Genomic DNA, 16,419 nt, shown 5'->3' on the forward strand with positions numbered 1-16,419 from the left:
CTGTTTGTAACATAGCGTTGATACGCTTCTTATTCTCTTCCCTTATTTATGGTTTTCCATTATTCTATTCGGTTAGGCATGCATATTCTCGGAAGTCGGCCCTTGTGCGTGTTTGTAACGAATAGTTAATGTAATCGACGTGCGCGTTTCCAAGCTTTAACAATGATTTTCATAACTAATATCAGATAGTAAAAATAATATTGAAAAGAAAATAGAAAAAAATTGTAATCAAAATATTCCCAAAGTTACAATAGAAAAAAATGTTCTCTTATATTTTTCAACAAAAGTTAAATCTAATACAAGATTTCATTTAAAATTAATAAAATTTCAAATTAGCATCAAAATGAAAAAATCAATTCAGAGATCAAACATTAAAATAACAATTTTTAAACTAATTATCTTTATTTACTTATACTTACTAGCTTTAATACTACCATGAGAAACTTTTAACAGAGATCAAAAAATTCAATATGAAATACAAATTTTAAATATAATTTAATGTCTCCTTTTAATTTCTTCTTTGTTAAATTTTGTATTATTAATTTTTTATTAATGTATTAACCCTTTGCACTCCTATGTCGAGTGTGACTCAACATCAGTTTTTATTTCAGGAGCTACTTTGTTGAGTCCCACTCGACATTCTTTCAGTTCCACCTTTTTTTGTGAAATGTGTGAAAGAAAACAAGGATTGCATCCTGGAAATTGTTTCAAGATATATCATACGCCTAAAAATTACAAAATACAACAATAGTGTGAATAAAACTGGTATTTAAGTGAATTTGTTTCTTCCTTTATTTATTTAAATTGCCTTATTTTTTAGTTAAAGTAAATTTCAAATAAAACACTTAAAAGCGTTAGGAGCTGCTGATAACAAAATTGAAATAAAATTTGGAGTGCAAAGGGTTAAACATATTTTCTAATATAATAAAGATATCATGCCTTAATTCTTAAAAAAAGTTGTATCATAACTTTCTTGTAACTAGTGTTACAGTAATACAATGATATTATTAATAAGATCTTAATGTAAAAAAAATTATGTAATACTATCATATTGTAGAGTAAAATACCTAAGATAAAAGATACAAAATAAATATTTAATATTATACAACACTTCTCACTTCATCTAAGTAATTATGATACACAAGGAAACAATAAATATAACTAGTTAATCTAAATATGGTATAAATTCGTTTTACATGTATTGTATTCACTATTGCATATTCTAACTCACTGCATTATAATTTTTTTATTGTGTCAGTATCTTTTAATTTCGCAGGAAATGTGTGTGTGTGTGTGTGTGTGTGTGTGTGTGTGTGTGTGTGTGTGTGTGTGTGTGTGTGTGTGTGTGTGTGTGTGTGTGTGTGTGTGTGTGTGTGTGTGTGTGTGTGTGTGTGTGTGTGTGTGTGTGTGTGTGTGTGTGTGTGTGTGTGTGTGTGTGTGTGTGTGTGTGTGTGTGTGTGTGTGTGTGTGTGTGTGTGTGTGTGTGTGTGTGTGTGTGTGTGTGTGTGTGTGTGTGTGTGTGTGTGTGTGTGTGTGTGTGTGTGTGTGTGTGTGTGTGTGTGTGTGTGTGTGTGTGTGTGTGTGTGTGTGTGTGTGTGTGTGTGTGTGTGTGTGTGTGTGTGTGTGTGTGTGTGTGTGTGTGTGTGTGTGTGTGTGTGTGTGTGTGTGTGTGTGTGTGTGTGTGTGTGTGTGTGTGTGTGTGTGTGTGTGTGTGTGTGTGTGTGTGTGTGTGTGTGTGTGTGTGTGTGTGTGTGTGTGTGTGTGTGTGTGTGTGTGTGTGTGTGTGTGTGTGTGTGTGTGTGTGTGTGTGTGTGTGTGTGTGTGTGTGTGTGTGTGTGTGTGTGTGTGTGTGTGTGTGTGTGTGTGTGTGTGTGTGTGTGTGTGTGTGTGTGTGTGTGTGTGTGTGTGTGTGTGTGTGTGTGTGTGTGTGTGTGTGTGTGTGTGTGTGTGTGTGTGTGTGTGTGTGTGTGTGTGTGTGTGTGTGTGTGTGTGTGTGTGTGTGTGTGTGTGTGTGTGTGTGTGTGTGTGTGTGTGTGTGTGTGTGTGTGTGTGTGTGTGTGTGTGTGTGTGTGTGTGTGTGTGTGTGTGTGTGTGTGTGTGTGTGTGTGTGTGTGTGTGTGTGTGTGTGTGTGTGTGTGTGTGTGTATTACATAGAATATTAACTAGGTTATGTTTAGATCACCACATGGTTTATACCTAAAATAGGCTGTGGTTAGTTGTGCTAAATGATTTCATATTATTTAAACCTACATAACAAAATCCGACACAATCATGTCCTACAATTCTTCTACTGAAACGAATTGTGCTTGTAGTAAAGATATTAAAAAAGATGAGGAATCTAATTTTGATTTGGTTTTAAAAGAAAAGTGGATGGAAGCCCAGAAAAATGGAGTGTTTCGTTATATATTAAACATTCAAGATTCAAAAATATTGGAAGGCAAATATCACTTTTTAGTCCAGGTAATGTTATTAAATAATTAATTATAATAAATATTTGTTTAATTTATTTTCAAATATTTTTTAATTGTTACAATTTTGTTTAAGTAATATAGTAATTTACAGGATAAAATATTTTACATGTTTCTATTGTTCACTTGTCATATGTGTAAATGTATGCTTTAATTTTACCATCTCTTGCATAAATATTCATGAGATAATTTTCTAGTTCAAATTTTAATAATTACAAATATGTTTTGTGTATTAATGTCATTAATACAAAAGTACATGTAAATCTGGTTACATATGCTTATCTCTTTGTTTTAATACTCTCAAGTACAGTTTGTTGATAACTTATAAAATAAAAATAAGCAGATAAAACAAAAATATTTACAAAATCAGTGATAATTTACAAAAATAAAAATGAAATAAATATTATGTAACTGTAATTATATCTAATAATATAATATAGATAATATTGTTTATTCTAGGAATATTTATAAGAGTAAAATTATATAAATTAACTTTATAGTGCAAAATCATATATAAAATAACAGTTAAAGAAGTAGCAATGAATATATATTTGTTATTATATTGCCAATACAATATCAGGATTGTTTATTTATTAATCAATGTATTATACTTTTAGGAATATATATCTATTGATGAACTAAAATTATTTAATGTTTTATGATTTATAATTATGAGAATCATAATGTCTCTCGTCCCTATTGTATTTCAAAGAACTTATAATCCTTTAACACATTGGCATCAGAGCATTTAGAAACTAATATATATATATATCATTTAGATTCTAGCAAAGGAATTCAAATGACATATATGTGAGTCACGGTGCTAATGTGTTAAGTTACTCTAGTATGACTTAGTTAATATAACTGTAACACAATGAAAGGAAAAAAATAATTCTATTGATTCATATATATGTAAATTCATCAACAAATAACATGGGAACTGCAAGACATTTGTATTACTGATTTAGTTAAAATTCTGCATATGGGAAGATCCTCACTCTGCAAAAGTATTCCATTATAAGAGCAAAGGTCAAATATACAAGATATATACAATATATATAATCAAAGATATATACAATCATAAATATAACATTGTCTTTTTCTGCATAGTAAATAAATTTGCAATACTGTAGTATTCAGTACTTTAATGCCCATAGGGTGCATTGTTAGAAAATTTAATATTTGAAAAAAAACCTTATTGCGCGCCATGGTACATTTATTGGAGTATACAATTGCTGATTAACCAGTTAGCTGTTGCGCCTTCTTTGAAAACTTTGAAAATTGTATACCTAAAATGTGTCACAGAAAGTAAGCGATGAAGTATAATGGCCAAATACAGAGTATGTGTGGCTGTTATAATATAGAATTAAGTTATAATAAAATGACTGTTTTATTTTTTAATTTTATTGCTGACATGAATTGTTATAACATGAAATATTGCCTTTTTTTGACATGATGAGTATATCTGTCATAAATAGCTAACTGGTTAAACATGCATCGCTGCTATAAATGTCGCCTATTACTGAATTGTTGTGACTAGCATCTCGTTAACATCTTTTTGCAAAAAAGATTAACATGTGTGCGTTGCCAGAGTGTTAGTTGGCAAAATGAGTTGGTATTGATGTGGACAATGATGTGGTTACCTATGGCATGCCGAACCTACACAGTTTTGTCTATCTTCTCAGCATCGGACATTTATGGTGGCTGAGACTTTGTTGGAAGACTTCTGTACTCATAAGCTTGTACCTGTACCTGTATCTGTTTGCCAATAATATACTTTATCTCCCAATGGGATGTTGCACCTTCATTTGTACATTTAGTCATTAACCAGATCTTGGAATACTTGTGCCTTGTGAATATGACTTCCAGTAATTTAATCCATAAAAATTGTGGTTAAAAATTTGCAAAATATCTAAACATCATAAGGAATTGAAAATTAGTAAAATGGTAGCTTTTATCTAAAGCTGCTTTTATCTAAAAGGTATAGCTAGTGAACGGGGTCAAAAGAGTCCTCCAACCAAATTTATGTAATGATGTGCCATATGATAGTACCAAAAAAACATCTTATATCAAATTTCAACTTTTTTCTCATCTAAAAAATAATTCATCTTATATTGAGCTCGAATTCACTCAACTACTTTGTAAGTCACATTATTGAACGATACTTCAAATTAACACAAATTCTAAAATTTTATACTATATTTATTATATATAGAAGGTATTAAAATATCCAAAACATAAAAGCTACTTTTTTGCGTGAAATTTTCGAGGAAATCGATTTTTGACACATTCACCACTGGAATATCTTATTAAAAAGCCTAAAAATCTATAAATTTATAAATTCTATAGTTCTATATATATTAGGTTACTCGAAAAGTTTCTTTCATTTCATAAGGTGATAATACATGAACAACAATTTCTGTTTTATATTATTTTATTGAATTAGGTATGACACATTCCATTATATTTCTATTATTATGTTCGTGCATAATTCAATAAAATAATATAAAACAAAAAACATTGTGCATCTATTATTGCCTTATAAAACGAATGAAACTTTTCGGACAACCTAATATATATATGTAACTGTATGAATAGAATAGATCACGAGAGAAGAAATGTAATTTAGGACTTAGAAAATCGATTTTCCAGGTAAAATTTGTAGTGGATTTGTTATTAACTGTTCTTGTATTGAATTTAATTATTCTCAAAATAAACTCGATTTTCCAGAATCGATCGTTCGATTTATTCTAAGCATTTACATTATTACATATATATATATAATCTGTAATTCTATAAATTTGTCATCTTTTACGGAAAGAAAATTGTCAAAAAGTTCGTAATGTTTGTAATATGCCACAATTTTCTACAGAAATTTTTTGTATGATGTTTCTCTTTGTTAACCTATTGAATAGTTCATCACCTGAGAAATGCGGTTTGGGAATCTCCTTAACCATGTAAATAAACCCCTTTGAATTATAAATACACTGAAATTCATCTGTTATTTAGAGAGATATACATACTTCCAGAAACTGCTAAGCCAGTAAATTGTTTAAGGTGTTATATACAAGGTGTTAAAAAAGTTGGACAATATTTTATGTAAATCTAGACATTAAATCCAAAAATTAAAAAACAGATTCACAAAAGAAAAAATACATTATAAGGAGAAGATGAAGATAAATAGTACTTTATATAAGATTAATTCTTATATGTACTGATATGTTCTATTCATTAGACACAGGCATTAAATGTTTAAAATATTTAATGATTCAAATTTTTATAAAGGTTTTATATGAACAATCCAATTATATATTGTTCTCTGATAAAACATATACAAACTTGTTTTAATCATATAAAAATTTTCTTTATTATTAATAATCTTATAATAAATAATATTTATTTTTCTTAATATTTAATACTGACAATTTTTATTAATTTTTAGCTAAATATTGATCGTGGTTATAAAAGAAGATCTCCAGAAAATATTATTTCGATGAACCAACCTTTCAATGAGAAAGACTTTAACTTTACAAAACTTGTGTCAGAAGAACAAATAATGAATTTAAATAATACAGACAAAGATGATATAATTGCAATTAATGCTAGTCCGATTGAATACTGTCATTCTCTGCTGTTGCCACAAAGATGTAAACAATTACCTCAACTTGTAACAAAGCATAGCTTATTGAAAGCTATTGAGTTGTTTTCCTAGAGTTTGTCTTCGTAAGTATATTCCACCTTTGAAGCAAAAGTACAGAAATTAAATCTTTAATTAATTTATAAATACATATGTTGATTGTTAAAAAATGCAATGTCAAAGGAAAGTTAATAAAACATACACAGTACTCTCATAAATTTCATTTTTCTTAATAATATTTATTAAGCATTATTCAGTTAATAAAATAAGATTATTGTAGTAATGCTTTATGAATAAAGAAGTAATTATTTTATGATTCTATTTTATTTTTGAAACTCTAATTGTTATAACATAAAACTTAATCAGTGATGCAATTCCAATTTAATAGGAAAAATAAAAATTTTGAAATTTTGGCATGATTTATTAACATTTTCTGACATTTAAAAATATTTACATTATAACTATTTACAATATCACATTGTTGTTTATAGTTTATAAGTATTTTCAATTAACCTTATTGTATCATTAAGCCCTTAACCCGCAACGTCGTGTTAGAGACGTGGTACATCCTACGGGCCAAACATAAGCAACACATGCACTTTGTACGTGAAACTTTGTACATTAGTTGGGATACATGCGACAAACACTTTTTTTTCTTGTCCGCATTCGGAAGTGCAGTATATTTTCTTGAAAAATATTAGAAAGGTACCCCTAAAAATAAGTTCAAAAAGAATGTTAAGCGTTGTCGAGGACATTGAAAGTTCTGCTAACATCGCAAAAAGTGATTTGATAAATATTTTAAATAGTGATAGTGACAGTAGTGATATTTCACTTTCTGTACGAGAACGTTGTAAGCGACTGGTTATCGAAGATGATATCGACGACGAAGACCACAGTAATCATCAACAACCAGAGCTATGGATTTGGGAAGAAGAAACTAATGAACCAAAAATTATGAAACTATACAGAGATTTCTGGTATAAAAGTAGGAACTTTGAGTTAGTTAGGTGAAAACAAAAAAGAAGTAGATGTTTTTAATGTAATATTTGATAACATATTTTGGGAAAATATTGTTATGGAAATGAATCGATATGCAAATCAAATAATGATCAATGAAAATAAAAGACTAAAACTAGATGAAACTTGGTTTCCTGTAAACTGTGGTGAAATCAAAATATATTTTTCACTATGTATAATAATGGGTGAAGTTAAGAAACCAACAATATAAATAAATTGATCTAAGAGAGCAGTTATAGAAACTCCAATTTTCAGGAAAACGATGTCGTTCAAAAGATTTCTGCAAATAACTAGATGTTTGCATTTTGCAGATAACAATTCGGTCAACAATACAGATAAATTATGTAAAATAAAATAAATAAATTTTAAATAAAATAAATTTTTTGAATCAAAGATTTAAAGAAGTATATACAATGCAAGAGGACATTGCTACCGATGAATCATTGATGAATTATAAGGGACACTTATCCTACAAACAATTTAATCCATTGGAAGGGACAAGATTCGGTATAAAATTTTATAAATTATGTGAGTCAAAATCGGGTTATTGCTATGATTTTAAAATATACATTGGTAATGATAAAATAAATTCTAGTGACAGTGCATCCAAAAGTGTTATCAAAGAACTATCACAGTCAATATTACATAAAGGATTGTTTAAATCTTTAATTAACAGTAAAACTAATGTTGTTGGAATAGTGCGCTCCAACAGAAATAATATGCCAAAAGATTTTTCTAAAGTAAAATTAAAAAAGGGTGAATATAGAATGAGGAACTGCAATGGAATACTGGCATTGAAATGGAAAGATAAACGAGACGTTTATATTCTTTCTTCAAAACACAAAACAGCAGAAATGATTGAACCAGATAAAAGTCGATTCAATTGTACTTTGAAACCAAAATGTGTCATTGAGCATAATAAAGGAATGATTGGAATTGATCGGCAAGACCAAATGTTAGCATGCTTCCCTGTGATGAGGAAATGTATGAAAGGATACCACCAAAAAGTTTTCTTTTACCTCTTTGATATTGCTTTGTTCAACTCGTACATTTTATTCAACAAAATAAATACTGGGAATATTATTATGCTGAATATAGAATTGAAATAGGCGAATCATTACTAAAAAATATACCGTTAACAGAGTATAAACGAAGAGGACGATTACCAAAGGGAGATTTACCAAAGAGACTGTACGCGAAATATTTGAGTTATTTTCCAAAGCATATAGATCCAACAATATCGAAATCACGGCCAGCAAGAGCCTGTAAAGTTTACACAAAACATAAAAAACGTAGCGAAGCAACGTGGGAGGGCAAAATATGCAAAGTTCCATTACATGTACCAATATGCTTCGAAATATACCACACGATTGAAGGTTATTAAATTTTTGTAAATTTTATCAAGACATTAATTATTTAAAATATGTGTTTATTTAGAAATTGCAATAAAAATTTTATTGAAATAATATTTATTATTCACTTCAAGATAATAATTTCTTTTTATTTATTTATTTATTATTGCTTAGTTTGTGCCTTTCGGCTTTGGACGAGCTTTCGGTTTTACATCTCGTTTACATATTACGCTTCTTATATATCTACCTCCCCTCTTATCCACTCTATTATATTGCACTCCCTCAATTATTCTGTCTCTAAAATTATGGCAACTTTTGGGCTTTTGCCTCCTTGCTATGCTTACTTATTGTCGTTCCTCCCTGTTTTGTATTGCCCTTCTCTTTTCTATTATTGTTTTCAGTTCTGTTAGTCCTTCTCCAGTCTCGTTTAGTATTTTCGCTGTGTCCTTTGGTCTTCCCGTTATTTCGCATTCTTCTATTACATGTCTCAGGTCTTCTTCTTTCCTTTTACATAGCCTGCATCTTTTTTCTCCCTCTTCTTTCCAGTATTCTCTTGCTTTGGTCTCGTTTCCACATCTGAATCTTGCTAATATTTTTCTATCCTTCCACTTCATCCTCCCTTTTAAGTATTTTGATTCCCTTATCCTTTTCCCCCTCTCTTCTGCTTCTCTTTTTCTCCTTTCTTCTATAATTTGATCTGCTGTCATCCTTTCTTGCTCTTCTCTTGCTTCCATCTGTGTCCCTCTATTTCTCACCTCTTCTAGCCCTTTCTTTCTCTTTCTTGCTCTTTTCCCTTCTTGGCCATTTCCCCAATTTCTCTCTCTTTCCTTTATGTACTCCTTTACTCCTTTTTTTGACTCTATGGCTTTCCCTTCATACCTTACTGCTCTTCTTAATGCCTTTTCTTTAATTTCTGTTAGCTTGCATTCTTCTATCAATATATAATTCGGTGTTGTCATATCTAACCTAAGATCCATTTCACATATCTTCTTTGTATTCTATCCAGCCTTTCTTCCATGTTCCAGCCCCATACCTCTGCTCCAAACAGCGCCACGCTCTCTACCAGTGCTCCAAACATCTTCATTTTCCTCTTGTAGTCCTGTTTGAAAATTCTTTCTCCCATGCTCCATGTTTTCTTCATTGTTATTGTTGTTCTCTTTTTCCTGTCTTGTATGTGTTTTTCATCACTGCCGTTTTTCTGTAGTATGTACCCCAGGTATCTTATTTCGTCCACTTCTTCTAATTCTTGCTCTCCCCATTTCCATTTTCTTTGTCTCCTCTTGTTCTTTCTTTTCTCGAAAACTACTATCTTAGTAGTATTTTCCGCGCTCAGCTCCAATTCGGTTTCCTTTAAAAAATTTTCGAATCTCTTTAGCATTTCCTTCAGCTCCTCTTCTCTATCCGCCATCAGCACAATATCGTTTGCATTGTCAATGACCATACCTTCCTTTCTCCTACCACGATGCCCCCGATTTGTCCTTTCCTTTATTCTTCTTTCAACCCCACCACGTAGATGTTGAATAACGTCGGGCTCAACGTGCATCCTTGTCTGACTTCCCTCAGTGTCCAAAATTCTTTTGCGTTGTTACCCTTGATTCTCACCACATTGTTTCTGCGTACAACTCTTTTATCCTTCGAATTAGTTTTTCGTTAATCCCCATTTTTCTCATTTTCTCCTCCAATTTCTCTCTGTTTAACCAGTCGAACGCCGCTTTTAAGTCCGCAAAGCAGGCATATAGTGTCCCTTTTTCTCTATTCAACTGTTTGTCTATGATATGGTTAATCACAAATACCGCGTCGGTCACTCCTCTTCCTTTTTTAAATCCGAATTGACTCTCTTCCAGTTTGGTTTCAATCTCTGCCTTCAGCCGTTCGTCCAGTATCTCTGCGTAAATCTTGTATGCTGTGTCCATTAATGTTACTCCTCTGTAACTTTTCGCTACTCTCTTGTCCCCCTTCTTGTATATCGGACATATTACTCCTTTTTTCCAATCTTCTGGTATCCCCTCCCCATTCCATATTTTCCTTAACAAATCTCATAACGCTTCCCCTACTTCTTTCGGTGCATACTTCCATACTTCATTTTCTAACCCGTCTTCCCCCATTCCTTTCTTCTCCTTCAAGTTCCTTAGTTGGTAGATCACCTCTTCCTTCTCTATATTATCTTGTCTCTCCTTCATTATTTTCTCTTCTGCTCGATGCTTCTCCGTTTTTCTGCCCTCTTTGTGCTCTGTTCCTTCTAAACTTTCCATGAAGTGATTTTTCCACCCTTCTTCGCTTATTTCTTCATCTATACTTTCTCTTCTTCTTCTATATTTATTTATGTATTTCCACGCTTTTTGTTCTGTTTTGATCTTCTTGATTTTCTCCATTTCTTCTTCGTGTCTTTTCTTTCTTTGTTTGCACCACTGTTTGAATGCCTTTTTCCCCTCTATGAGCGCTTCTCTACTGCATTTTCCTTTCATAAACTTTCTCACTTTCCTTCTTATCTCTCTTTTCCTCTCTTTCCACTTCTTGTCGTACCACACTTTCTCTCCCATGCCCCATTTCCTCATCTTCACTTTCTTCTTTGGCATTGCTTCGTTTATCTTCTTTTTGATTTCTGTCCACATTTCGTCTACTGTTTTTCCATTGTAGGTCCAGTCTTTACATTCCTCCAAGTATTTTTCCACACTTCCGTTTGTCCATTCTCTTTTCTCCTTCTCTTCTTCTTTCTTTTCCTCATTTTTTTGTAATTCCGGCCCCCTATTTCTATTTCTAACGGCATGTGGTCCGATTCTGTTCTTTTTCCTACTTCATGTCAATTATTTCTTCTGTCGCCTCCTGATTGCCAATCGCATAGTCTATTACTGAGTTTCCTCTCTCCCCAATATAGGTCCACTCCTCTCCTTCTTTATCTCTGCCATTGATTATCGTCCAGCCTCTCTCTTCCAGATACTTTAGCAGTGTTCTTCCTTCCATGTTTACTGTCTTGTCTTTTGTCTCCCTCTTTTCCCGTTCTTGCGTTCCAGTCTCCGCTGATGATCATCACTTCCTCTTCTCTTCCGTCTACTCTTTCCTCTATTTTTTCCATGTCCCTTTTGTATCTTGATTATAAACCATCATTATTCTATATGTCTTGTCATTGTATATTATTTTTCTTTCAACTATATTATCACTTATTTCTTTATATTCTATTTCTCTTAGTTCTTTATTTATACCCGTTATTATCCCCCCCCCCCCTTTGCACTTCCTTTTTTCTTACTCTCATTGCTGTCCTGCATTTCCAGTCGAATTCTTTGGGCAGTCTATATTTTAATTTTTCCCCATTTGCCTTCCTTTATCCATGTTTCCGTGAGTCCGATCACGTCGAATGTCTTCGGATATTCCCACACCTCCCTGTTCTTGCTTATTAGCCCTGATACATTCCAGAAGTACGTTTTCGTCCCCTTTGTAACCCCCTTTCCCCCTTTTTTCATTTTTCTCCCCCTCTCTATCTTTCTTCTTTCAGCCTCTCTTCATTTTCGTTCCATCTGTACCATTTGTTTTCTATTTTTAGCTTCTTGTATCCTATCTTTACATATTCGCTCTTTTCCCTTCTTTCTTTGGCTACCCTTCTTATGTGTAACTGTACCTCCCTTTCTTTTCTCGTCAGATCTTCGTCTATGTATACACCCTTTTTCAATTTGCTTTTCTCCTTCGTTATCCGTATCTTTTCCTCCATCGATTTCATCGTCGCCACTATTATTGTGTTCTTGCCCCCCCCCCCCTTTATCATATGTGCTCTTTCTACTTCTGCCCCTATCTTCATTTTTTCGTTTATGAACTCCTTTACTGTCTCTTCATTGCTTCCTTCGTTCCAGTCCTTTAATTACTATGTTCCTTCTTCTTTTCTCTCTCTCTCTCTCTCTCTCTCTCTCTCTCTCTCTCTGCTCTGTCTTTCTCCTCCTCGATTCTTCTAATTCTGCCCAATGGTTCCTTCTTTTCCCTTTCCCACTCTTCTCTCTCACTTCTTTCCTCTTCCTCTTTCATTTCCCTCTTCATCTCCTCCACTTTTTTCGAATATCCCTTTTATTTCTTTTATCATTGTCTTAAATCTTCTTTCCATTTTCTCTGCTTTTTCCATCATTACTTCCATTCCTTTCTCCCTGGCTGGTGTCTCTTTTTCTGTCGAGCTGTATTTGTCCAGTGTATTTTTGAAGACTGCCTTATTTCCCATTTTACCAGTGCTCCTTGGTCTTCCCTTGTTTGTCGCCATCTGCCGTTTCCCTACCTTACTTTGTTTTGCCGCGCTTCTGACCTCCTAACCTCTTCTTTTCTAGTTTTTTTTATTTATAGCTCTCTCTGGTTCTAGTCTTTTTTTTCACTTTTCTTTTGCTTTCTCCTCGTATGCTCACTCTTTATTTTCCCTTCTTCATGCCAGTTTGTGCGTCCTTTTCCTTTTTCCCTTCACACTTCACTTTTTCCGCAGAGGTCTCCGTCCGCGTGTTACCCTCGCTCCGAATCGAACCGAAAGTCCCATAAATCTTTCTTGTTCAATGATCAATTGGTAATAGCTATTTATCAAACATCTTGCAACATAAAGTTAGTTGTGTAGCGGCACATGAGTCAGAGGACAATTCATATCATGTTGTTGTTTCGGATTATCAAGATCATTAGGACACAAGTAATGTAAGAACAAATAGACTCCGGGAAAAACAATGTTACCGCTACGCATAACCGTCGAACAAAGACGATTTAATCTTCCGACTCTCCCCCCCCCCCCCGCCCCCCATCGACCAGTATAAATAAACCGACGCAACCAAAAAGAGTTTAGTATCTACGAGTATTACGAGCATCTTTCTGTATGTAACGAGCGATCCAAGTGTTATTACGAGTTATCTACCAAGTTACGCGACGAGCATTTATCGAGTGTTTATCCGCGATTTTATTTTGCGATTTATACTTTGTGCTAAAGCCTCAGCGAATATAGGCTGTAGATTAATTTATTATTTTAAATAAATTGGACGGTTACGACAACAAACGATAACCTCCAATAAATCTCACGGTCAAACATCCATATATACCTGTCCTCTACAGTTGTACCTTACTGATCAGAAGAATGGTGCGATTTACACAACTTTGAACGCTCAGCCAGACTGTGAAATGGCTCGACCCTGCCGTTGGTTACAGCACGCGATGTTCGAACTTAAATCGTAAGGCAATGGATTAACTATCTTGGATTTGTGCAACATGCAACAATAAATGTCTTAACCGTTTGAGTCTCAGGTGTCGAAAAATCGCGGACAGCGTGCTAACGCTTGTCTTAATCGACTGTGAAGAGAAACAAGCGGCGCAATAGCACTCGTCATATTTGTTATTTTTATGACATAGTTTATAAATATTTCAAGTTTTATTCAATAAAAATTATTGAGAAGGTAACAATGAAATACAGAATACAGTTCAAATATATTGGGACCTTTCGACACAAAATCTAAACAGCGCGATCGCGCTGCTTGGTACTCAAACGGTTAAGTTCGTGATTTTATTGTTCAATGGAATCCAGTTGTGAAATTCTGATCAAAGAAATAATATTACATATTTCAAAATCTAATCCATATTATATTTATACTTATAATAAAATAATATTTTTAATCTACTATTTTAAATAACCAAGAGCTTAAATATACCTGAGTTTTCGATATAAGATCTACAGAGAATAAAAAGAATAATTGGAGTAAATAAATAACTAAAGCTTAACAATTTGATAATATGTTGTTTGCAGATATATCAGGGTGGCTTTTAACAGTCTTTGTGCTTTTGCATCTGTGAACCATCTTCATTGGCATTTATACTACTTGAGATGGAGGATGTTACTGGAATATATTGTAACTACATTTTTATTCTGTTATTCCTTATATATATATATATATATATATATATATATATATATATATATATATATATATATATATATATATCTTACTAGTCCAGTCGAGTTACATTGAATTAAATTAAATCCATTTCATTAAAAAAATTCTAATTATTGTTCTATCGCTTAATGTGGTCCTATTGACAATTGAGAATGAGAATCTGTTCAAGGTAAGAGATTATTTTCAACAATACATAATCAGAAGTGGTATAATTGTAAAAATCAGTCTCTTCTCTTACTTAGTTGCTTATATCTGGGGACTGAGTGGAGATAGAGGAAAATATTACAAATGAATGTTGTAGACCACCAACTGAACTGCAATTTGGATTAAAAAATTATCATTATCACACAAGAATATCTGTGTGAAAAATTAATAACTTACTGTATTAACAAATTATAACATGTGTTACAAAGTTTTATTCTTTTTAAAAAAACAAATGAAAACTTTAAAATTCATAATTTTGCAATAAATTTATTTTCAGGGTGGAAAGGAGGTGTTCAAGTATACTTATACTTAATTATAATTATATATATTATATAGTTGATTGAATGTTGAATGAGAGGGCCATTCTTTATTGATATCCTTGGTGTTTTTATATATATAGTGTATTGGGTAGTTGCTATGTCAAGGAATCAATCGATTGGAATAGGGCAGTCATCACGATAATCATGAGTATCAGGCTATTATTATAGACTATAGGTGCTTAATAAGAATGTTATGTTGCTATGATAGAGGGGACACATGGTAATCTGTTATTTCCAATTGTATTGATTTCTTTGTGACTTAAACATTCATAAACAATTGAAACATTTAATAAGATTCACAATAGGGAAATTTTATTTCGATTCCTTAGTACTTGCCTTATAAATAAATGGGATAACTCTAGAAATGACTAGAAATAACTACTTAACTTAAAATATCATAAATCAACAATTTCACATATCGTTTTTTTTATTTTTTTTACAACTCGTGAAACCAATTTTATTTACTAAATATTGTAATAATGATAATAATGCACACGGTGAGCAAACCAAATTATACAGTTGTATGTACAAAGAAAATTTAGAAGAAAAGTTTTTAGTATTTATATGAACAAAATGATGAGTAGCTTTTGCATAAATCATTATTCGCTGTCATAAACAATAAGAAACATGAAAAATAAACATAATATGTACAATTATCGTGGTTAGAGGAAATGTAAGAAATTTTTTGACAATACAGTAGGAATACGTTTGTCCAAACGACTCGAGGAACAAGATCATTTGGATAATAAAAGTTCACTCACTACCTCCAGCAGCTACTCTTATTATAGTAGGATAGTGAATACCGGAAGGTAGTGACTCTTCCTCTTCACATGATTACTTATCCCTTGAAAACTATTTAACTCTTATTACTATTTATTTGTATAATGGCTGCATGACATTCGTTTTGTATCAGTTATTACAAAATAAATGTATAAATAAAATTTCAAATAAATGAAGAGGGTAATGAAGTCGATTTATAATGCTCAGGTCTGCCACGATGCTTTTTCTCGGAGTGAAGTTTTGGCTTGACTTTCAACAAGCTCTTATCGAATTTTTAATAGAACACTGCGCTATACATAAGAAATAAAATTATTTATATAAATTATAATAAATGCTATGAATATGAAGCTAATGCAGAACAAGTGGTGAAAACAAAAAATTATAATTTAATAAATTTATACGCTTGTGGTTTCCCTCCATGTCAAGTTCAATTAAAGCAGCAAATTTGAAACCTGCAGTATATATCTAACGTTTGGAGCAATACTCATTAAAAATATCCTCACACAAACCAGATCAGGAACTAAAACATATACGCAAAAGCATACAAAATTGGCTAAAAACTCTAACATTTCCAGTTTTGGATTGTTCTGCACAAAACTTCGACCTCAGACCCACAGAAAATCTATAGGAATTATTAAAAAAACGAATGTGTGAATCGTATGTTCTACCGCTATCATCGCTCGCTCATCGAATTGCATAATAGAATTAATAGAAGCAACGCGAACGAAAATGAGGAAGAACAAGAGGACT

At 32.3% G+C, this 16,419-nt stretch overlaps 1 protein-coding gene and 1 long non-coding RNA gene across 2 annotated transcripts in view; both read left to right on the top strand.

Annotated features, from left to right (window-relative positions):
* Positions 1 to 2,166: 2,166 nt before the first annotated feature.
* Positions 2,167 to 16,419, top strand: part of LOC126875182 (GDP-D-glucose phosphorylase 1-like) — a 40,357-nt gene continuing 26,104 nt past the window's right edge. The window contains 3 exon segments of the mRNA XM_050637938.1: positions 2,167 to 2,460; positions 5,911 to 6,191; positions 14,218 to 14,320. Coding sequence (XP_050493895.1) covers positions 2,272 to 2,460; positions 5,911 to 6,191; positions 14,218 to 14,320 — 573 coding nt within the window. The 5' untranslated portion in view covers positions 2,167 to 2,271.
* On the top strand, positions 14,392 to 14,945 carry LOC126875221 (uncharacterized). Its single transcript, XR_007693284.1, has 2 exons — positions 14,392 to 14,534; positions 14,608 to 14,945. It is a non-coding gene; the product is annotated as an uncharacterized LOC126875221 (long non-coding RNA).

This window comes from Bombus huntii, chromosome 17 (assembly GCF_024542735.1).
Source record: "Bombus huntii isolate Logan2020A chromosome 17, iyBomHunt1.1, whole genome shotgun sequence".
In the NCBI taxonomy this organism is placed as follows: domain Eukaryota; kingdom Metazoa; phylum Arthropoda; class Insecta; order Hymenoptera; family Apidae; genus Bombus; species Bombus huntii.